The sequence below is a fragment of the Sprattus sprattus genome (assembly GCF_963457725.1).
Source record: "Sprattus sprattus genome assembly, chromosome: 13".
NCBI lineage: Eukaryota > Metazoa > Chordata > Actinopteri > Clupeiformes > Clupeidae > Sprattus > Sprattus sprattus.
The window spans coordinates 21,530,235-21,555,149 of NC_137911.1; the positions used below are offsets into that span (position 1 = coordinate 21,530,235).

The window sequence follows — 24,915 nt, forward strand, 5'->3', positions numbered from 1 at the left end:
CATCCCCCCTCCTCTTGCGCCCTTCTTTAAAAGATATGATAGTTATTGTTCAAATCAGCCTCAGTGAATGGAATGGACCTCAGCCAAAGCTGCCCCAGGCGTCAACACACCTGTGTGAAAGGGGCCTTATTGTAGCAACAGAGCGAGGCTAACCTGCTCCAGCACTACCAGTTTCTTAAAAAAAGCTGGTGTGGGTGAAGAATGTCTCCGCTTCTCCTTCTTCTTCTTCTCTCTCTGTCTCTCTCTCTCTCTCTCTCTCTCTCTCTTTGACTGCACCTAATCTTTCTTCTCATTAATCCCGAGTGCCTCTGTGGGCTGGCACCTCCACGCAGGAATGTTTTCGTTGCTGCTATTATTTCTGATTATCACGGGCAGTAGAAGGATTAAGAAAGCCGGTTCCCTAGCGCCCTCCCCCTCTCCTCACCCCCCCCACCCCTTTACTCCTCCCTCCCCTAGCACTAACTCACTGACTCACTCACCTCCAACCCTTCCCCAAAACAAGAAAGACCCAAGTTATTAGCGTGCCTAGGTGCACACCAGGCATCCACCCGTGGCTGTTTTATGCACCAGGAAACAACAGCTGTTTTCTTCCCCTTTCAAAACATCCAGTGCACGTCAATATGGCTCTGAGTCAAGGCTGTCTATATATGACATGACAGGGGTGATCAACGCTGTAAGGTACGCTTATTTTTCAAAAGCCAAGCACTCACCTTTATTTTTTTTTTGGGGGGGGGGGGGGGGGGGGGGGTATATTTATTTATTTATTTGTGTATGTCTTCGTTTATTTATTTTGCTCTCCTCTTTCATGCGCATCCAGCCGAAAAGGTGCTTAGGCCTGCTGTGTACATGCACGCATGCACAAAGGTACGTATGCACAGCATCTTCCTGTGTGTCACACACACACACACACACACAATGGCTTTGCTCCCTCCTCAATAGTGTGTGAGCGTGGGGTGGTTAATGCTTGGGCAGCCCAACAGCGAGGGCACCGGGGGTCGCTGAGACCTCCTGTCATTCAACTCAGAGCCGCGGCTGGCCAAGGCACCACAAAACGTCTCCATTATCCGCCTTTTATTGACTCCACAGGGAGAGCCACAGAGACACAGAGAGAGCGAGAGAGAGAGACAAAGAGAGAGAAAGAGAGAAAGCGAGAGAGAGAGAGAGAATGAGGGCCCCCTATCATTACTGGGGGACGGGGACGCAGCAGCAGCCTGGCCGGCTGAAAATGAGTGGGTGCAGTGGCGAGGTCAGTGGGCCTATTCGGTGCTTCCCACATCGCCCCTGCACGCCTAGGCGGCCCTTTGTGGCGAGCCGCGGGGAGGGCAGGTATAATCTCCGCTTCCCCATGGCCCCGCACCTCTAATCTCCACACGCCATCCAAAACACCGGGGCCCTTTCTTCCTCTCACTCTCTCCTCCTCCCTCTGTTTCTCACTCCTCTCCTTCCCTTTTCTATTTCTCTTCCCACACTCCCCACCCCTACCTCTCTCAGTCCTCCATCTCCCTCGCTCTCGCGTACTCTCTCTCTCTCTCCTTCCTCCATCAAACCCCCGTAGTCATCGAGTCACAGAAATCCGCGACTCCCCCCCCCCCCCCTTTCATTGTCGGGAATCAAACAGGGCGGCTTTGTGGATTACCAGGGGAAACTGATAATGACACGGCGGAGGCGTGATATTTCAAACAAAATTGAGTGTCAATTGACTGCATCGTCTCGGCAACGGGAGTGCCGTAGCCGCTGCCGACACCACTGCTGCCTGCCAGCCAGACATGAAATAAGTCCAATCTATTTCCTGTGCGCCACTATCAACCTCCCCCCCACCCCAAACACACACTCCTCTCTCCCTCTGTGATGAGACTGTAATGGGCTGCTTCCATGTGAAGGGGACCGACTGTAGAGAGGAGGGCTTCAACCACTGCTCTTATGTAACACAAGTACCTCTGATTTGCAAACTGGCGACCTTTCCCCTCTCTTTCGCTCCGGCTCCTTTTGGATATCTTATTTCGTCTTTCTGTATCTCTGTATCTTTGTGTTTCTTATGTCTCGCTTTCTAGGAAGTTGAATTTGCGGCAAGGCAAATGTTTAAGTGCCACCTCAACAGGCCAAAAAGCTCCCTGTTGCCTCGTATCTCAGGTGAGCTGTGGAGAACATCCAGAATATAAAACACACAGTGTGTGTGTGTGTGTGTGTGTGTGTGTGTGTGTGTGTGTGTGTGTGTGTGTGTGTGTGTGTTTGTGTCGGTATGTGTGTGGTGTCTGTGTCTGGATTGAAATGATTAACCGAAACGTCCCACTTTGCTGGATTTGCTCTTAAATAATTGATTGGCCACTCTGCTCAGCATTGCAGAAACACAAACATACACACACACACACACACACACACACACACACACACATACCCACACTGCCTACTGTACACAAACACAGCTAACAAACCCACACACAGGCTTTCTGCTTTGGTGGATTGGGCCTAGCAACACAACAACCCTATAAATAGCGATGTGTGCTGGTGGCACTGACACCACTGAGATCTCTCAGCTGTGTCCAGTGCCCTCTCACCCCGCACCCCCCCCCCCCACACACACCACCCCACCCCAGCCGCTCACTAACATCCACGCTGCCTCGGGTCAAGCCTCCACTTTGGTACTGGATCTGACATGACTCAGGCCACTCACTGCACTCCACTCCACTCACATCCAAGCATGACAACTTGGCAACTTAACACTGCGGCTGCCTCACACTCTATTTCCACACTAAAGGAACCACAGAACACTATTCAGCTATGACATAGAGCGAGAGAGAGAGAGAGAGAGAGAAAGAGAAAGAGAGAGAGAGAGAGAGAGAGAGAGAGGGAGAGAGAATGAAACATGAAAAGAAAGAGGTGCAAAAGCCGTTCATCCCCTCTACCTCTGAGCGACTCCCTCTCCCAATTATACCCGAACAGCAGCATGCTAATTCATGTTGGAGCGGCACGCTGAGGAGAATACCATTCCAGCTCACCTTTCCCCCCCCCCCTTTTCCTTTTTTTTACCACAACAGGTGTTTAGATCTGCATAAAAGTAGTTCGCACAACTAGCGGAATTTACTGTGGGGCTTTATTGGGGTGCCGCGTTGTGTTAGAGCAGCTCCCGGTGCTATATAAAATGAAAATAAGAGCTGAAGCTCACAGACATGTTTCATCCCCTCAGCCTGCACACCCGAGAGAGGAGCTGAATCAGTGGGCGTATGAACCTGTGTCTTAACAGAGGCGTGTAATAAGCATATGTACTAGTGTCCTGGGCCAGGCAAATACATCGAGAAAAGCATGGTTTCTCTCTTTCCCCTTCCCTACCAAGACCTCGCTAATGAAGGTAGGAGGCGGGAGTGAGGGAATGTGGGAATAACTCCTGCTCTCTTAAGTGCTGATGCCACTGCCTTAGGCTGTAGGTGACTCCAATGATCTTTCTACACACACACACACACACACACACACACCAGTATATTTCAGTGAGTAGAGCGAACGGGTGTTAAAACGAAAACCAATTTGACCTAATAATGCCTTGATATTAGTTTACCATTTTTAGTACCACATTTTGGCACTGACGGCACTAATCTTACAGCAATGTCACCGTGTGCATCCACACAAACACACACAAGCGAAGCCTCTGCAACAAAGGGGGATAAATATTCATACGCCTGAATGGGAAATCCTTGATTATACTGATATTCTCCCAAGCCCTGCTGCACATAATGGCTTAAATATCTCCCACTGAACTCCTCCGAGCCAACAGCACCTCCACGTTGTGTTGTTTGTTTTCTACCTCTCCTGAATGGCAAATTGGTGTGTTTTGTGAGCGGTGTGATCGGTGCTCCACACGCCGGGATATTTGGGAGTCGCTCCAGCACCGGTGGATTGTTGCCCAGCACTGAGGGACTTCAGGCACAATGTTCCTGGCACTAATTCCGCTGGTACCTCATCCATAACCACCTGAACGCTGGCAAGGCGTGCTTAAGTAAACAAAAGCTCGTATTGATTTATAGCGTCCTCCATGATGAGGTTATTGGCATGTGCTTCAGAGCCATAGGGCACCAGGCAATAAATTAAAAGGCAAGAAAAAGAAGAAAAGAAAAAAAAGAAGAAGAAAGAATGAAAAACAAGAGAAAGAAAGGCCACGGCAGGTGAGAAAAATATATATTAGGGGCTTGTTTTCGGATGTGATTATGAAGTTAAGTGATTGATTGAGGGAGGAGAGAGCATGTCTGGACAGAGCGGGAATGCCAGGATCAGGGTGAGGAGTTTTACATGGATCAGGCCTGTCAGGAGGGGCCCGTCCCCCTCCAAAGCCCCCCAGGGGCCAGCCACTCACACCTGGTCAGCTCTGCAAAACCACACACACACACACACACACACACACACACACACACACACACACACACACACACAGTCCACCACACGCAAGCATGCATGGTTGCACACATGCCAATCTTACCCTTCCCTATGGGCAAACTCAGCAGCAATCCATCCCCACCTCAAACAGATAGACTAATTATTTAAAGCCTTATCTGTAAGGTTGTCTCTGGAGGCTCTCTCCTTCTCTGCCTTTTTCTCTCTTCATTTCTCTCTCACTCTGTTCTCTGTTCACCATGTGCATTTGAAGCGTCAGCAGAAAAGAGCGACCCACACCCACCCTCCCTCTCTCTCTCTCTCTCTCTCTCTCTCTCTCTCTCACTTCCCATCTCTCTCTCTCTCTCAGTCTCTTCCCACACTGTGGGCTTTATTTCACTAATGCGGGCTGTATTTACCCCATGCTCTGGCGGCGAGGAGGAGCAGATATATGGCTCTCTATAAATAACGCCAGGAATGGAAAGAGCCAATTGATCTGTCTCCGACCCGCGGCGTCAGTATTAATGCCGGAGTGAGAGGAACAGGAAGCTTCGGACCTGACAAAAACCCCCAAAGCCGCCCCATCTTCACCCAGGTCACGCAAGCACACGCATGACCCTGCAACACAACATGGAAATTGTGTGTGTCAGTGGAATTAAGATCCTTGTAAAAGAAACAGATTGCTACTCTAAGCCCTGTGCACAGGCTTATGGACATCCGCTTCCAAAAAAAAAAGGAATCTCAATAACAGCCATTTAAGTGCAATTCCTAATTCAAAGAATGATGTGTTGTGGTACTTATTGAGGCTGAATTATGCGCAAATAACGACTCTTTGGGTGCCTCCAAGGGAACAGAAAATGTTTCGCTTTAGTGTCCCATATCAAAGCCAATATTCCTGCACTCACAGCTGCATGGACAGAGGGAGAGAGAGAGAGAAGGAGAGAGAGAAGGAGAGAGAGAGAGAGAGAGAACCATTCCTTCCCATGAGCACTAAAGTCAAATGGAAGCCCATAAACAGAGCCTTGACTGTATAGACTTTACATTTTATCTTTAAGCAGTTTTCTCTTTTATGGGCCACAGTCTCCTCTATCTCATGGTCATGAAGAGGATAGAGAGAGAAGGAGGGAGTGAGAGAGGAGGAGAGATAGAGAGCAAGAGGAGGACACGAAGAGAGAGGGACAGACAGATAGATGGAGAAAAGCACCGAGGACAAACGATGGGAGAGTGAAAAAGAGAGAGGGAGAGAGAGAGAGAGGAGAGAAAGAGTGACGGAGAGCGCGGGGTCACAAATCTCTCCGCTATTCCAGTACGTGACATCTTCGCTCGTTTGCGGCTGCTCATTAACAAACAATACTGCTGTGAAATTGGTTTAATGACAAAGTAATAAAATTGCTATTCTGCTCACAGATGGCCAGAGGCAGTGAGAGCTTCGGCAAGACTCACTCAGAGTGCCAGAGCGCATTAAGCTGCTTATTCATGAAAACTGCATCCCTCGCTCCGTTTTCTTCTTTCTCTTTCCCCCCTTGCTCTCTCTCTCTCTTTCTCTCTCTCTTCCCCACCCTGTCTTCCTTAAACTATACCTGCAAATGAAATAAATTAACCTACTTATTTCCCCTTGTGTTCTCCTTCTATCACTCTTTCCTCGTCGTCTTCTTCTTCCCTTTCTCTCTCATCCCCCTCTCCCTTATCCATTCTGCCTTTCTCTCTCACACACGAAATTCTCCACTCTGCTCTTTCCGATATCTTCCCCCTGCCCAAAATAATTACCATCTTCAAATAAAACAAGGAGCTCACCCACACATACGGCGCTTACTTTCATTTAAAGCACGAAAGCCTCGTTATTAAACGACCCGCCAATAAAACCAGGCCATTGAGGGATAAAAAAAAGGGGAAGGGGAAGCCAAATAGAGTGGAGGAGTACAAAGACTCTCCCTCTCTCTCTTTCTCTCTCTCCCTGCTTCACCACCTCCTCCTCCTCCTCCTCCTCCTCCTCCTCAACACTATACATTCACCCTGGCTTTATCCAACATGCTGATTTGGCTCCTATGATGGGCTTGAGGAAAGGGAGACAGCGAGCAGGGAGAAGGTTTGATCCGCCTCATCATTCATATGGTGCCAGTTGGTGCCTGGTCACCTGGATCTTTCAGGACCGCCAACCTGGTGCCGCCATACCCGCCATTTCACCAAAAGGCGGGGGGAGGGCCCCTGCTGAGGGGATGAAGGCTATGGGTCCGCTCTTGCCAGGGTGCCACCCGACCTGCCAACCAACCCCGGATCTGGGCTCTTAACAGGTGGGCAGGAGAGCTGTTAAAGGCACTCAGGCATTCATGTGCAGGCGCTGCCTGGCACCGCCTGGCACCAACCCTGGCACAGGCGTTACTTATGCCACTGTGAGGCACGTGTGATGTACTGCAGCCTCAGGATGGGAGGGCTCTGATTTGTCTGGGCACTGCATGGATGGGCAGACCCGTCACATGTGATATATCACCCGAATATCCCCTATATCAGATTATTGTCATACTTGAATATCTTCATTTAACAGGCTTCTCGTAACGAAGCCCTTCATGGGTGTACAGACTGAAAAAATATGTGTAAAATAGGTATTTTCCACTGCATACAGTCAAGTGGTGCCATGGCAATAGCACAGAATCATGACTGCACTATGAGCAGAGCCAGACGAGGTGCAGCAAGAGACGCCAGGGAGCGTTCAGGGCTAGAGTGGGTGGGCGGGAGGGTGTCTGCGTGTGTATGTGAGTGTGTACCGTATGAGCATATGTGTATATGCGTGTGTAAGGAGAGGGGGGTAGACACTTGGGATCTCACAACAGAGTCAATTCTGCTAATTAACTGCCAATTAGCGGTCCCTAAATGACAGGGAATGCGGTGCCCTCTCTGGCAGGGCCCAGCTCGCGGCAGCTCGCCCCCTCCTCGGGCAGTGAGGCATCCTCCTCCGCTGCGCTCCAGCTGTATATTTAGAAGGCAGAGGGCACAAAATGGCCCTCCGCGGGACTCCCAGGTGGCGTCCAAAAAAAGGCCTGACATTTCCATCTGGGTCAAAGTTAAACGGATAACCAGCAACTTCAGTCAACTACCCTGTCGATGTGCGAGTGTGTTTGTTTGAGAGTGAGCGAGAAAGAGGGAGTATTGGGTGCAAAGAGGGCCTCAACTTAAATGCCTCTTGTGTAAAAAATTCCCATGCTCAGATCAGGATAGAGTGTTAAAACAAGAAAAAGAACACCAGCACTGCAGGCCAATTTGTATTTTTTTGGTGCGTTACATTTGGAAAATATTAGTTATTATTTTGCATTTCATAACGGCTCCTCGTGCCAGGCTTCAGGGCCATAAAAAATCATGAAAAATCATAAAAACAGCTTTGCTCTTGCGTGCCTCTTTGGGGCTGCTTTAGAAAGAGGGGAAAATGAGACTTCGAGAGAAAGAGAGAGAGAGAGAGAGAGAGGATGGATGGAGGAAAAACTGCCTTCAGTTTTCAGTGGTTGTTCTTGACACCATCCACAGATGAAAGTCCTCGCTCAAACGCTCAGTAAGAGAGCACTGAGAAACCTGCAAGCAGAGTATTCTCAGGCCTCGACTGGGACCATTCAGAGACAAAGAATAGAAGTAGAGAGAGAGAGAGAGAGAGAGAGTGATGGAGAGAGAGAGAGAGAGAGAGAGAGAGAGAGAGAGAGATCTCATCTGTGGGGAAGCCATGGGAAGGCCTTAACAGGGTCAGCAAGCTAGTCTGACTGTGTGGCTTTCAAACCCATAGAGTTAGCTTGGGTTAGTTGAGGGGTACAAATAAATAAACAAATAAGTAAGCCTCCCTTCCTCGTTCGAGGTGGGCAGAGATGGGAGGGGCCTCTCTCCCGGAGACGAGGGTGAATCACACGTAGAGAGAGAGGGAGAGAGATAGAGAAAGAGAGAGAGAAAGAGAGAGAGCGAGAGAGAGAGAGAGAGAGAGAATAAAAGAGCCCCCCATTCTGCCCTCTGCCTAGCCGTCTGTCCCTTCCTGGCGCTCATGTGAACCCGTCATCGCCAAGGGGCCAAAGGTCGTCCGCCTCTTAATAAGTCACCTATTGGCCTCTGCTCTTGCCGCTAATGAGTGCTCCTGCATCTTTGTTCCTGGACACATGAGAGATAGGGAGGAGACGGGCGGCGCTGGCTGTGGCGACAGGGGTTAAAAATAGACCGTGGCTCTGTGCCCACTCTATTGTTGTTGGTGAATCTGCCGTGGTACTGGCGCTCCTTATGACTCCGGCGGCATGGAAATGGCCCGATGCCCGCTGACCAAACGCCCTCACACACACGACACAGGGGATCAACGAGGGGGGGGGGGGGGGCAGAGATTTCCTTCCTTTTTTTGTAACCGTCATTTTGTTTTTGGCCTCTCTGTCTTGTCTGTCAGCGGGCTCATCTTTCAGGCAGAGCAGCGGATCTGTGCCACGCTGGAGCAGAGCGAGGGATAGAGGAGAGGCCGAGGGAAAGGACGGAGAGATGGAGGGATGGGAACAGAGAGCTGAGGGCTAAATGGCGGAGTGGAGTAGTGTGTTTATGCTGGTTAGCAGGGCTGCGTCATGCTGCGCCTGATGCTGTGACATGAAGGGATGCGGTCAGGCCCCATTTAGCCCAGACTGATAGAATAACACACGCTGCTCAAAGAATGACAACTGCAGCTGAATCCTGCTCTCTCCCGCTTACGTTCTTCATCTCTCTCTCTCTGTCTGTTCACCTCTCTCTCTTCTCTTCTTTTCTCTTCTCTTACCTGAGTGCCTTCCCCCACTCAGGCAAACAAACCCCTGCCTGGTGTCTAGTGCCTATCAGGAACTGCACTCTCTGTAAATATGACGCTGCGTTGATGGCTGTGTATGTTTATGTGTGTGTGTGTGTGTGTGTGTTTGTGTGTGTGTGTGTGTGTGTGTGTGTGTGTGTGTAAGTAGGTAGCAGTGAGGGGGAAATCCTCACCCCTAGCCCTGCGGCTGTGCATACACTATTTCTAGTGACTGAGAAGACGGGCCGGAGTCAGCCATTACAATTACACATTCTCAGCTGCTGTTAATAGCCCCTCCTCTACACACAATGCTACCGTTGGGGTGTACTTTAACCTGCCCTTCTTCTCAGCAGAGAGCTGCTATCTCTCTCTCTCGCTATCTCGCTCGCTCGCTCTTTCTCTCGCTCTCTGTCAATTCAATCCAGATCAATTCAACACGCTTTATTGGCATGACCATTGAATGTCAAACAGTGTTGCCAAAGCATAGAGCTTAGAAACATAGAAACAGCAAAACATAGAAAATACAGAATCACAGAACATATGTGTGTGTGTGTGTGTGTGTGTCTTAACCACGCACTGTATTTTCTATGTTTTGATGTTTCAACACACACACACACACACACACACACACACACACACATGAACTGTCTGTCTCTCTGTCCTAAGTCACAGGTGGGGCCATGCTTACATGCATTAGGACGCATTAACAGAGTAAGCAGTAGTCTGGGTGCAGTGGGGCGCATCTTCCACGCTTGGGGAGTCGGGGAGGCAGGCGATCCGGGGTGGGCACAGCTGGAGGCAGGTGAGGGGGCAGGTACGAGGCTCTAGGTTGAGGCGGGGCGGGGCCGAGCGGGTAGTGTGTTGGGCGGAGGGGAAGGAGGTGGAGGGCAGTGGTGGTGGGCAGGGAGGGAGATGCGCAGTCTATTGACACTCGCACAGAGCACCCTTGTGCCCTCCTCTGGGCGCGATTGTGCCGGCAGACAAAGCTGTGATTCAGCACATCCTCCCCCGAGGGAAAGCTGGAAACCGAAGACGACGGCCTGCCCTCTCCCTCCCTCCCCCTCGCTCTCTCTCCCTCTCTCTGTCTCTCTCACTCGTCGTTCCCCTACCAACTCTCTCTCTGGTTCTCTCTCTCCCTCCCTCTGTCTGTTTGTCTCTCTTCCTACCTCTCTCTCTCTGTCTGTCTGTCTGTCTGTCTGTCTCTCTCTCTCTCTCTCTCTCTCTGTCGCGGGCCAGTAACCCGCAAGTGCCCTGAATCAAAGGGAAGCAGCACACAATGCCTCTGCAAGGCAGGAATTCAAGGCCCTTTTTTGGCCCATCAACAGGAATTTCATATGGCAGGAGTCTGTCATGTCCTGGGCCGGGGAGCAGTGTGCTTCTCTCTCCACAGTCTCCCCTCATAGCAGGAGAAGAAGATACCAGAAAGAGAGAGAAGGAGAAAAAGAGAGGGAGTGAGAGAAAGAGGGGGCCTGTCTGAACAAAGGCACATTTAACTCACCGTCCTGCCTGGTTATGAGGAGGGGGGGGGGGGAGAAAAAAGACGGCAGCATCCTGTCTCAGGCTCATCTTTCCAGCGGTGTAACACCCAACAGTGTCCCCCCACCCCCACCCCCTGCCTCCCTGCACAGCAAGCGCAGCTCTACTCTGAGGGCCTACTGCTAAGCTAAGAGCTTTTCTAATGACTTCATTTGTGAAATGAGATTCATGAAGCTATAATGAGCAGAGTGTGACGTCTAACAGCTCTCTCACTCCCCTCCCTCCCTACCGCTCTCTCTATATCCTTTCTTCTTTATCTCTCTTTCGCTCTCTTTCTTTTCTCTCTGCCTCCAGGAGACCAGGCTATGCGGTGGATATATCTTCAGCACAGGGAGCTCCTCCTGGCTCTTCCCGGCACGCACACGTGCGTCTCAGGCCAGGGCCTGGTGATTTCACGGCTTGCCAGCGCAGCGTTTCCCTCTGTCTCTCCTTCCTCCCAGGTTAGCCGCCTGGTTCTGCATTAATCACCATGACACAGGCAAGGCAACTCAATTTTATGCTCCTGTGGGTAAGGTGCACAGAAGAGACAGAGGAAGAGCGAAAGACGGCGGCGAGAGCCATGAAACAGCCAGGCGGGGGCTAATCTTTGGTTACTGGTGTAATTGAAATGCTATCCACACTGTAGGGTGCATTAAAGGCTGATAACGGCGGTTCCTGTGGCCAATTTAAGTAGCTTGACTTCCCTGGGAAGCGAAAAAAAAAAATTGCCTGACAGATAAGGCCGACAAACCAGGCTAATTCTCCAGGCATGTTTCTCATTGTGATCGGGAAGAAAAAATGGAGGGAGGGCAGAAGAAAAAAATGAATCGCAGAACCAAAAAAATCAATTGACCCTCGGGTGGCTCGTCAGGCTGGGAGCCTGATAAACCTAAGAGCTTCATTAATGTAGGCCCGCCTGTGTCCAACAGATAGAGCACTTTGTAAATGAACCTGCTTTGATAAATATATTAAGGGGAAAGCTGCGAATAAAAGCCAGAGACTCTCTCATTTGTAAATAGAACCCCTCGCTACATGGAATTAGAATGATAAAATGGGGTTCCATGTAATTAAGTTTGTGTAAGACCTGAAATCCGTGCAAATACCTTCCCGGAATTTTGAAAGGAAGCTGTCAGTTCAATTAATCTCGACATCACCCCAAGAATGTGGCGAACAAAATAAAGGCGCTCCGATAAAACCTGGGCTAGTATTTTGATAAGTAATTCCTGTATCATTTCCTTGCTTCTGTGATCATTTTATTTAATCCACCACCCCCAGTTATGTGCTAAGCCATCTACAAAGGACTGCTGGCCAGGGCACTGAAGCCTTAATCCACCATATAGCATGTGTAAAATGGGGAGGGGCGGAGGTGGGACAGGGTGGTAGGCTCAGATATGTGTGTATGTGTGTTAGTGATGCCTGAATGAAGGACAGGGGTGAGGAGGGAGGAGGTGTGCGTGTGTGTGTGTGTGTGTGTGTGTGTGTGTGTGAGAGAGAGAGAGAGACGTGGGGTGGGCCTGTGTAAGATCCCCCCCCCCTTTCTTCACCTTTAAAAAACATATCAAAGTGAATAAATGTATATGAAACAGTTGCGAACCGAGGCTCAGTGCTAAACACTTCCCTGATAAAGCGCTCACATCCTGATCGCTCCCAACCCCCACTCCCCCTACCCGGAGAGGTCTGTATGTGTGTGTGTGTGTGTGTGTGTGTGTGTGTGTGTGCAGGGTGGAAATAAACACTTTTCACACTATGTGAGCATTAGCCATCTCTGGCTGCTGGGAGGAGGCGGGCGAGGGCTTTTGAAAATGAAAGGCGCTCCCACAGCTAGGCTGGTGTCAGAGATAGGGGACGGCATAGGCTTGACTCACCAGTTGTTTACTTGTAAGATGGTGAGGCCTGTATCTTGGGCTAGCTGCTTTTTCTGTTCTTCTGAGGGGTATGGGTGCTGCAGAGAGAAAACAGAGCGGTGATTAATTTCTGTGGTCGAGATGATAATAGAAAACAAACAAACAACCAAGAGGAACACTGAGTGTGGGGTGTAGGGGGTAATGAAGTACTGAAAAGGTTGTGGTATTGTAGACGTGGAAAATACCCTGGTTTAGCTTTTTTTCCACATAATGCAATTTTTATATTTTATAGCTTTACTGTGGGAATATAGAGAATATGCTTACTCATGACCTCCACCCCACAGAGAAAGAGAAAGAGAAAGAGAGATAGTGTATGTGTGATAGATATAGAGAGTCAGGGAGGCCTCTACAGGGTAGTAAAACAAGTTTGTCTCGCAAACGTACATCCAACAATCCCCTCAACACACACACACTCTCACACACACACATGCACACACGCGCACACACACACACACACACACACACACACACACACACACACACACACACACACACACACACACACACACACACACACACACACACACACACACACACACACACACACACACACACACACACACACACACACACACACACACACACACATAAACATACACACACACAGAGAGAGAAATAGACACACTCAAAGACACATACAGCTTGTACATAGCATGCTTCTTTTCTTGCCAGCAAATTCCCAGAATGGGTAAAGCAATTGGCAGAGTGAGAGCAGATAACTCTTCTCCTCCAACATCTGAGCAACAAATACACAGGGGCTGTGTGCCCCCCTATAGCCCCCCCCCCCCCCCCCCCCCCTCCCACACACCCCCACCCAGCCATCCCCGGTGCCTTATTCCTAGCCACAGCTGGCTAGAGCTCCACAGGAAGACATTTCTCTCAAAGGTCCCTGGTCACCAGGAGTTATACCTGAAAATGTAATTCCCCAACCGGAGACACAATGATACTATTTGTGTCAGCTTCAATATGCCAAACATGACATGATGTAAATGGCAGGCCTTGGACTTATTCTCCCCTTGTCTGTCTGCCTGCCTGCCTGCCACGAAGCATGACAAAACAACAGTGATCGCCAGTGACAGATGTCTTTAAGAGCTAGATTAGGAGTCGGCTCGCGCCCCTTAACGAAACAAACGAGACGCTATGTATTTTTTTTCTCTTTTCCCTCCTTTTCATTCTGTAGGAGCACACACACACACGTACACACACAGACCCACACGTACACACACACAAACACACACGTGCGCTCACATGTTAACACCTCCACAAAGATTTATTTCAAAGGCAATATACTAATCCTAGCCAATTTTACCAGAAGATCACACTCAAACACCATGTCATTGCCTGGCCCACCACATAAACAGATATTTGTGTGTTTGTGTGTGTGTGTGTGTGTGTGTGTGTGTGTGTGTGTGTGTGTGTGTGTGTGTGTGTGTGTGTGTGTGTGTGTGTGTGTGTGTGTGTGTGTGTGTGTGTGTTGGAAATAAATAAATGAATCAGCCACTTCTTCTGATGGATCTTTAATCCAGTGTATAAATATACTCATTATAGGCTGCGAGTAAACTGTTTTTAAAGGAGGTGTAGTGGGTATTAAATATAAGGCTTGTCTTGCTGAGAAGAAAATGACATGTTCACTGCCCCCATTTTAATTAAAGGCAAGAAAAAAAAACACGGGTCAAGGAATGCACTAAGTTAATGACAAAACAACCGACCAATTTGACAAATATTGAACTCCAGCCATGGAAAGGGGATTAATCAGATTTCTTCTTCTGTTTGCTGTGGCTTTTAATATGCTAAAATCATTAACAAAGAAAGATGATAACGCTTACATAGAAATACATTTTTTGATTGCAAGGTGCTGACATTTCTTTGGCCTTGGTAAAGGGCTTCAGGTTTTTTTCCCCCTCTCCTTTGCTCTTTCCTCAGCGGGTGCCTGTACATGCCTGTGTGTGTATTACAGTGTAAATCTGTATGTGTGTGTGTATGTGCGTGAGTGAATACGTCTTTTCATCCCTGGACAACAACGCATAATGAAAGCAGGCTTTTTTTCTCCTTTCTTCCTCTCAACCCCACCACCAGCCCTCCACCTTCAACCTCTCTGCGTCTTGGCTTTTCACATTAGCAATGACCTCGGCAGCTATGCTGTTTTAAAAAAACTAAAACAGCCACTAAAACACATTTTCAGCAGTGGTACAGGTGTGTGTGCGTGCGTGTGTGTGTGTGTGTGTGTGTGTGTGTGTGTGTGTGTGTGTGTGTGTGTGTGTGTGTGTGTGTGTGTGTGTGTGTGTGTGTGTGTGTGTGTGTGTGTGTGTGTGTGTGTGTGCGCGCGCGTGCGTGTGTGTTTGGAGTGGGGGTTGGTAGCCAAGAAAGAAGGGCCAGGACCAGACTGGAAATGGGAGTTAGTCATTTACATTGTATTAAGGCTTCTCGGGGCCACTCGGGCCCCGGTGGCGCTCATCAATCGCCAGGTGTCAGGCCCGCCACAGCGGCAGAGCCCGATGATAAATACAGCGGCCGACGGCGAGGCTTGTCCACCACCGCCGCCTGCAAAATGGATGGGCTGAACAAACAAGAAAGATGTCTCATCAAGGAGAGTGAGGATGTAAAAAAAAAAAAAAACACTGGAAAAGACGGAGAGACGGAGAGAAAGAGAGAGCGAGAGAAAGGGAGGGGCGGGAGAAAGAAAGAAAAAAAGGCCTGAGTAAGGAGATTTTCCCCCTGACCACAGACATGATACTAAAAAAGAAAAAAAAATCCTATTTCATTCTGCTAGGCTTCCATCAGCTTTCCCGATGCACGTTACAGTAAACTCCCCCCCCCCCCCCCATCTTTCGTATATCCCCCCATCTCTCTTTCTCTCTGCCATTCTTTCTCTCCCCCACTCCTTCTGTTTCACCCTCTCCCATTCCCTCTTTTATTGCTGGAACTGTGGGCCACCCACACTTTGCACTGATGCCTGGCTTAAGCACCGCTCTGAAATTGCAGCCACAAAATGGAAAGCTCTGCGGTTGGGATGGTGGGCTGGGGGGGGTCTGGGGGAGTGCACTGCGCACACACTAAACACGGCCACTCCAGTGACCAACATGGTGGCACTACGGCATTGGTGAGCACAGCCCACAAGACATCAGGTCATCGCCATCTAGATCTATAACACTCCCTTTAAACGTTATTAAGGCCTTTGCAATATTGAACAGCCTGTGGGAAAATGATAAAAAAAAATATTTAATAAGAAAGCGAGCGTGGGTGAGGATGTGAGTGAACTATAGGTAATTTTATCTACCCCCTTTCCTTGTGTGTGTGTGTGTGTGTGTGTGGGGGGGGGGGGGGGGTGAATGACATGCTTCCTTAATGGCTCAGACACAAACTTACAGGGGGGAGAAATCAAAGAAATGATTGAAAATCTCCGCCGCTCACTTTGAATTGAATCAATAGAGAGAATTACAAACAGCCAGACCAATATCCCAGGGAGCTGATTGACCACAAAATGTAAAGGAGTGCAGTCTATAAATAATTAGGCCAAGAAATGAGCAGCTTATTTTATTGCAGAGGCCAGCGCTCGGCCTCAGATCGAAACAACTCTGTTAATTACGAACAGGGCTGTTAATGGTCCTGGAGAATGGAGAATGGTACACCCACTACTGCGTCTATCACATACACACACACACACACACACACACACACACACGATGTTTGCAGGCAGATCCCGTGGGAGAGCATTGGATGGATTGCACATTGCACAAGACCATGTGGGGTGTTTTATTTCCTTGTGTGTGTGTGTGTGTGTGTGTGTGTGTGTGTGTGTGTGTGTATGTACATGTCTGTGTATGCTTTGTGCATATACACTGTGTGAATGTGTGTGTGTGTTTGTGCGTGTGTGCTCTCTCGGCTAAATTACAGGGTGTGATACTCTTCTCTGCCTCCCGGAGTGTAATGGCCCCTGTAGAGGCTGAACTTTTGCAAGCGGAGCATCTCCCACCCCCACCCCTACCCCCATCCCACCCCATCCACCCTCTGCCTCTTCCAAACCCCTCCCCTCCCCTCCCCACCATCCATTCATCCCTCCAACCTCCATCTCCCCTTCCACAGCAGCCTACCTCCTCCTCCTCCCTCCCTCCCTCCCCCCACTCTCTCTCCCTCTTTCCCTCTCCACAGCCAGAGCTGACCACCTCGCTGATGGATGACTTCATCAGTGCTGGGCCAGACGGCCATGAATTAAAGACATGGATCAGAAGGAGGTGGGGGCACTGTGTGGATGTGTACGTGTGCATGTGTGTGTGTGTGTGTGTGTGTGTGTGTGTGTTTGCCTGTGTGTGCTTGTAAGTACATATATGTGTGTGTGTGTGTGTGTGTGTGTGTGCTTGCGTGTGAGTGTCTGTCTATCTTTGTGCGTGTGTCTGTGTGTTTATGTGTCCTGCAAGCCCATTCCATGCTAATGAATCCCTGGAAATGACAGGGCTTAAGCCGAGTGTGCCCCGCTAACCTGCCAGAGACCGCCGCTGCTGCTGCCGCCTCTGTTTTGATGATGGTGGAGAAAGAGGCAAAGAGCAAAGAGACGACGCATTGTTTTCTCTTCTCTCTCCCTCTCTCTCTTTCCCCCCTTCTTTTATGTTCCTTTCGTTTATTAAAGCCATAAACCTTTTTTTCCAATTATAATAAAAGAGGCTCCCCAGCTATCTGTGTGGTACGTTTTTAAATATTAAATGACTGTTGGTCTACGAATGCTGCCCTTAGAAATAGCCCCGCCAGTGTCTTGCTGGGATTTCTACTGCCTGTGCGCTATCAAAAAACTCTCCTAGTGTTTTGTGTGTGCCATTTCAAAGTTTCATCCCTTCCAATTGATTTTAATCTTGTTTGTTTCTTTTGTCTCCGTTTCTTTTAATCAAACTGACAAGAGGTTATTAATAATGATCGCAATCCAAATAAAAACAATCAAACGCTGGCGTGACATTTTAATATGTATTCTGCATACTGGGGGAGGAAGATTGGCACATTTTAAATATAGATCCGGCGCTGTTAATAATATTACATTTGAGCTTTCCATTAAAGCCCTATTCAGACAGATGAGCAGTGTTAGGTCATATTGATGTGACTGATTTGAATATGACAAATATATAAATATGCCATTTCAATATTAGAGCAGTGATTGATGACTGATGACCTGACAATGTGTTATTGTGGGAAGAAAATAACAAAAAATCTCACTTTTTGGATATTTCAAATATTTAGATTCTTCGGCAAATGAAACCATTGTTTTCGGAATCCCAAACGAGTCGTGAGGGAATTTGACGCTAACACTGCTGCAGGCTTTTTGCTTTGAAGGTCTGGCTTTAAGTTATTACCACAAGACAAGCATATCTTAAGATCTAGGGGGAAAAAAACATTGTTTGGACTTAAAGAGCAAGGTTTGGCACTTTGCATTCCCCCTTTCACTCCAACTCTTTGTGTGTTTGTGTTTGTTGGGGTGGTGGAGGTTGTGTGGGAGTGGAGGGGTGGTGGTGGGCTTGGTGTTTTGTGTTTCATTTTCCTAGGGACCAAGCTGCTTCCTGACAACAGGAAGAAAACGAACAAGAATGCAACATGACTCAATGACTCAACTCAGGGCAACCTCAGCCTGCTCCCAACAACACACAAAGACACACACTCACTGACACACACACACACACACACACACACACACACACACAAACACACACACTCACTTACACGCACACACACACACACACACACGTACACACACACACAGTGTCACACTCACAATTATGTACAAATACGGTATAGCACGTCAGCGTCAATAAAAAAAGATATGTGCCATTACATACACGCCCCCTCAATGTGTACAGGCATTCATGCCAGCAGTCCTCCCACACACTCTCTCTCTCTCTCTCTCTCTGTCTCTGTCTCTCTCTCTCTCTCTCTCTCTCTCTCTCACACACACACACACACCTCAAAGTACCTTACAGCAAACATAAGCACACACATATCCACACACAGAGATATATACACACAAGGCAGCAGAAACATCTTCCCTGGAGGCTGCAGCACCCTGATGGACAACAGAGCCACAATTACAGTGTCGGGTAGGACGCTGCTTCCTTCAGAGGTAAAAACCGTTATCATTTCTCCCACTTCAAAGACACCGCCAGCCATGAAGAGCTCTCTTTCTCTCTCTCTCTCCCTCTCCCTTTCTCTCTCCCCTGTTTCCCTTCGTCCCTGGCAGGACTCTCAACAGCCCCCCCCCCCCCCCCACAAACGCTGGCTGGCCTCCTGCTCTCGGCTCCTGGCCTGCAGCCAGATGCCTGTTTGCTCGACACCATTAATTTATGTTCACTAGAGATGGTGCAAGGTTCGAGAGCAACTTGGGCTATCAATCCGCCTGCCAAACCCACTGTTGCCCTGCAAAATGAGGGAAAGGCATTTCTAGAAGCTATGGGGGTGTCAGCAAATCAGGGTAGGGTTTTATTTTGTTTGGGGTGGGGGTGGGGTGAGGGCGTTTGAGGGGCTCCCTTCGGATGCCCAGGAAGAGGGGGTATAGACGGTAAACATCCAGGATCTCCCACAGACTCCCAGGCTTGTCTGAGAGGGTGGGGTGGGGGGGCGGGGTGGGGGGGCGGGGGGGGCGGCATGAGCCAGCAGGAACACTTCCAAGAGGAGACGCATGAAGAAAGATGTCCCAGTGAAAGGTTTCCTATGTGCTTTTACATAAGGGCACCCTATCTCTGTCTACCTATTGCCTTCGCCTATCAAAGTGAGTTATACTCTCCTAATGAGGAGTTCACGCCCAGGCAGTAAAAATGTTCTACTTGGAGCGGCCCTGCAACAGGGGCTAATATCAGAAAGGGAGAACATGCACTGAGAATGTACTCTGAACCGGCAGCCAACACCTTTTTAGGCAGTGACTAAGCCTTTGGTGTTGCCAGACGCCAGCCGTGGCATCCAGTGCACTGCGATGTTCAGCCAGGCCATAAGCCTGACCCAGCTCTTTGCCAGAACCATCAGCCGGCCTCAGCCCAGAGTAAGGGCGCACGAGAGGGGTGCTCTGGTAGGGGTGAGTGTGTGTGTGTTGAGCAGGAGGAGTGGGGTCGGGTGGGTTGGGGGGGGGGGGGGGGGCAGAAACTTTGTGACGCTGGGACAAAAGCCCCCTCTCATTTCTCCTTTGTTTTTTTTTCCTTGTCTGTTTCATCCTTCAGACCTGGGCTCAGATGTGGCCCGCAGCCATAGAGATGAGACTGTTTAATCATCAGATCGAGTTCATGGCTACTCTTTCCACCGCGGCCAGCCTTGCTGCTTTCAAGGGGGGGAATCTGATCTCTGTGTCCTCGCACAGGAGGGGTAGGGTGGGTATGGAGGGGTGTGTGTGTGTGTGTGTGTGTGTGTGTGCGTGTGTGTGTGTGTGTGTGTAGTGCCTTTCTCTTGCACGGGGCCCGCTGGCGATCCACCGCACACTCAACTCAGCTTAGTCTCAACAAGCCGGCTGCAGCTCCCTCTCCTCTACATGGTTTCAGCTCTATAAGCTGGGCCCTACAGGGCAGGAATTTGGGCTTGGTTTTTTTTCTCCACTCTTCTTTGAAAACGTGGTCCCTCATTTTGTTCTGGTGACCAGTTACTCTACATCACAGAGCATGCTAACTGCTAGCTGTCAGCACAGACACACACACACACACACACACACACACACACACACACACACACACACACACACACAGAATATCACTCTGGAAGACAGGAGCCAATCCTGTTTGAAAGGTTGGCAGCGCAGAGCCAAGTCATCTGAATTAGAATTGAAAGTTTACAGGCCAATAAATGAGGTGTGGGATGAGAGTGCTCAATTGTTCAGGACTGCGGTCAAACTCGGGCCAGGGGCGCAGAAGTGAAAGGGAAAAGACCCTCCTTTCCTGGAGATTGGCGGTGTCGTAACCTGGCCACTTGGCCCTATTGCCCACCATAAAGTCATCTATAGTGCATTTTGGAGCTAAATTTGGGCTGGTGCCTTAGATAACGCTAATTTAATGGCCTGCACACACATTGTAAAGCACCGACTATCCAGCCAAATGGGACGTGTCTGCCTTGAGCAGTGACTACACAGACAGACGGACAGACAGACAGCCAGCAGAAGAGAGCGATGAGGTAGAGCAAAGACAGCTGATCAGGCAGAGAAACCAGCAGGCAAACCTACAGGGGAGCCGACAACGCGAAAGCCATCACCCTGGGATAAAACAATAATGCAATTTGGCGACAAATACCGAGGAAGAAAGGGCAACGACGCATACAGTACGGTCGCTCACGCAGGCCTGTGGTGTGGCAGAGTACTTTCGTCACAGAACAGCGACGTCTGCCTGTGTCTGAGAGGCCTTGATTGGGCTTGATGGCATTCATGAGCAGTGGACCCCAAACCTCACATGGCACATTCATTAGACCATTAGGCATCTAACTACCTCTGAAATACTCCCACACATTATCTACCCCTCCCCTGCTCCCCTTCTCCCACTCTCACCCCCAGGGCTCAAACTTCTCTGTGCCGCACTTTAATATATTTTGTCTGTATTGAGGAGGGGGAATAGGGGGCTATTACATACCACTGAATAGAGTGAGCCTGGAATCCCCCTCGTCCAGGCTGCTGACAATGCCAGAAACAACAGTGTCGCCCAACATGCAGACGGCGAAAGCACTTGACTTGGCCTCTCTCTGTCTCTCTGTTTGTAAAGACTAGAAGGGTAGCCCCATTCCCAAGACGTCTTTCTCATTGTTTTGGGCTGATAATGCTTAACTTAAAGGCCTCTATCAGACCGAGAATGGGGCTGATCCTGGGTCTTGGCACAGGTTAATTTATGGAGAAAAAGACGTTTGTTCTGCCAGCTAAGCTAGACCCAAAGAAGTGCCCCTCAACGGCACTCTGATTTTGAAGTGCTAGGCTAATGAGCAAGAGTTCTAGCAAACATAAATAGGACCTCTTTTTTTCCTCCCAGAGCCATGACTGCAAGAGGACAAACAAAGAAGCCCTGAAGCAAGGCTATAATGTCAAGAGTAGTTCACATTATACCAACAAATTCGCAAGAGAGACAGATTTCTTTAAGGTCAAAAATCAGAGCAAAAACAACTTGAAAATTTAGCCATTAGCGTGAGGGTGTAGAGTGGCTAAGCCTCTAAACAGCTGCAGGGGCCACTTCCTGTGGGTTAATGATGCTAAAAATGTAGAAGTCAACCATGTAGACCATTTAGCCAGCTCCCTCAGAGGACTAAACAATGTTTCAGCGGAGACCAAAGTGCATGGCTAAAGAAAACCAAACCTCTGCCCGCACCACGGGAAACTTCCATCTGTGTGAGAGAGGAGGTTTCTTGCCAAAAAAACAAGAGGTAAACCACCGAAATTAACCAACAGCTTATTCAAATGCACATGCAGGATGTCGCCGTGACGACAGACTGAAAGAGAGCCAAAACCTCAATTCCTCATCGCCTCATACCTGCAGTGTCTGTTTCTTTAGGAAATACCACTCTGTCTTTGTGCAACGCACGTCTTCCACGAAGTGCTATTATCTCGAGCGAGCAAATCAAGATCTCCTTTCACTCCCGAGCACCCGTGCAGTCTATGGCTGTGAACTGACAAGTGCCCCAGGGACCAAGAGATACTTGATGTTCCAGGGACGAGATGCAAGGAGACTTCAAATGGCTCCAAGAGGTGCGGAGCCAGAGAGGAGCAGTAGGGTTTAAAAGCAATGCAACAGCGGCCTTCTTAAGTGCATTCCAGCGACCTCCTCTCTCCCCGTAGTGCTCTTCTGCCCAATCCTGCCCCCAGGCTCACCGACCCCTGACCCCCTTGGCCCGCCTGACTATAGGCTCCTCGTTTGTTACTGGCTTTATCCACTGACAAAGCAGGCAGGAAGTTGGCAGCAGCCCAACAGCCCCATGGGAGGATGACCATCAGCTAGCTCAGCTTACTCTGCTTATTAGAGGACGGGTGGTGGAGGGGGGGGGGGGAGTGAGTAGTGAGGGCAGAATCAGAAACGTGGCTGACCTTTTTTTTCATGCCAACAGTTTTCCTAACTAATGAAATGCAAAAAAAAAAGCCTGGAAGCTACAGACGTCCCCTTCTCCCCGGCTAACCAGATCAGCAACGCGTGTTAGCGGCAATCAGGCAGGCATCCAGGGAAGTGGACTCCGGGGAGAGCAGGATTGAGTTTGAACACTGTGTGTCTCCTCTCTGGCAGAATACTCCACAGAGCATGCTGACATACTGTATCACAGTCACTCTCAGTCCATAAAAACTCCCTAAATTAATGCTCGGTTCTCCCACTGTGCCCTCTCGTAAAGTTGATGAACATTTCAGTCTTAAATCTACTGGTGCATTTTTCACGATGGTCTGCTCCCTCTGTATCTGTCTCTCTCACTTTCTCTATCTATCTCTCTCTCTCTCTCTTTCCTACCTCTGCTACAATCTTCTCTACATGGCAACCTCTCATTCTTGTCTTGAACTGTGACTGTGAAAACAAAATGGGGAAGAAAAAAAAAGAAAAGGATTCCTCGTTGAGATTTTTTCTTTCTTTTTTCTTGATTGACCTCAGCTAAAAACAAGAGGCCACATGCTCTCTCCATACACACTGGGTTATACACACTAGACTAGCACACACGCAAACAGCAGATCAGAGCCCCATGCTCAGCGGACGCCAGCAGGCTGGGAGTGCAGGGGAAGGTCATTAACCTCTAGGGCTAAAGCACAGGGCTGATGGCTCCCTGGCTCTGGGACTGTTGACAAGCGTCTGTGTTCTTTTCAACAACTCGTTGAGCCAGTAGCCCCCTCCCTCCACACACACACACACACACACACACACACACACACACACCACCAGTGGCACCTCCTTCCCATCTCAGGAATGTAACACAACCGCTCGCTGAGGTAACCCTAGCCCCTCCCTCGCTCTCATGAACTAGACTGGAGGTGTAAGACAGCTGTTGTTTTTTTCCCTTCTCTCTCTCTCTCTCACTCTGTCGCTTTTTCTCCTTCTCCATACCCTTCTCTTGTCCACATCCTGTACAATAATTAATGAAGCAGTTGAACTAAAGAGTAGACTTTGACCAGCTGAGCCATGCACACCTTTTTTTCTCCCAGTGAAGATACTTAGCGTGCAAGCGAAGGAGAGTTTTGCTAATGACTGTACTTCTCTACCATTAGCACGCACATGTCTCCCACTCTTAATCTTGGATCTTTGGGGCCTCTGAGCGTAAGCTGCTGTCTCCTCCTGGATAGGGCTTTGGTGTTTTCTGTCTTCTTTCTGCAATATTCCCCCCCTCCCCCTCCCCCTTCCCCAAATTCCCCTGCTCCCCCTTTTATTTTCAGCTCTCCCAGTGGCCGGGGGTTGAGGGGCCTGAGCGGCCTGGTGATTGATGGTAATGTCTCAGGAAGTCGTTTTTCTGACTGAGCCCTCCTGCCTTTCAACGAGGCCGCCAGCAAGGTGAACAGATCACCGACGACTTTTAACTCTCGGCTCTGCCCAAGTCCGCCCGGGTCTGAAGTCCCCTGGTTCAAACGCGGCGGTGAGGACAATGAAGCCAGTCACCAAACAGATGGAGAGAGAGACAGACAGACAGAGAAGGAGGGAGAGAGAGAATAAAAAAAGAGAGAGAGAAGGATGGTGGCAAATGACGCTTCAAGGACCCTAGAGAGGAACAACAGTAGTTTTTGGGGGACTCAACGAGGGAATAAGGATTTCGCTCCACCATGTTGTGGTAAAAACCCCAACTGCGGACATCTTGAAACAGATTTGCAGATCACTCTAATTCAGTTTGGGATGGTTCTCTCCCAACTCCATTACTGTCAGTGGTTACAAGGTCCATTATAGCAATTACGATGCAGTTCTAACACTAGGAATGCTACGTGGTGGAATTGCTAACATCTGCCTGGCTAATTCCATGTGTCAGAGGGTTGTCTTTGCTTAAACACACGGCTGTTGCAGTCACAACCAAGACTATTTTTCTAGGAGGCACTCTACATTTATTTACTTAATTCTAGTCAAACTGTGCCTTAAAGAGATCCCCCTCTGTTTGAATCCAAATAACTTAAAATGATCCGTGAAAAGCTCCCCTTCCCTTTTTCCATAGGCTTCATTACTTTTTAATATCAGTGCAGGAAGAGAGGGAAAATGGCACGGAGATAATCAATGGTAGAGAGGCAGTAGGCCATTAATCTCCCCAAAGGATTCCATTTTAATATACACACTTGCATGGGCAAACAGGGGTTCTGCTGTGCGCATGTGTCTGCCTGGATAGGTCACTTAATGAAACAGTGAGCCCCACGCTCTCCTCCGAGGATTTTTTTCCCCTCAATGAAAAATGAGTCTGAGAAACTAGTCTCTGCACATGGCCAGGAATGGATGGCAGTGTTAC

The 24,915-nt window shown here is 49.1% G+C and overlaps 1 protein-coding gene across 9 annotated transcripts in view; it reads right to left on the bottom strand.

The window, feature by feature from the left end:
• meis2a (Meis homeobox 2a) overlaps window positions 1-24,915 on the bottom strand; it is an 83,869-nt gene that overhangs the window by 13,468 nt on the left and 45,486 nt on the right. For all 9 annotated transcript variants that reach the window (XM_080850564.1, XM_080850563.1, XM_080850561.1 and 6 more), the window contains one exon: window positions 12,505-12,581. In XM_080850564.1, coding sequence (XP_080706690.1) covers window positions 12,505-12,581 — 77 coding nt within the window. The remainder of the gene's footprint in view (window positions 1-12,504; window positions 12,582-24,915) is intronic.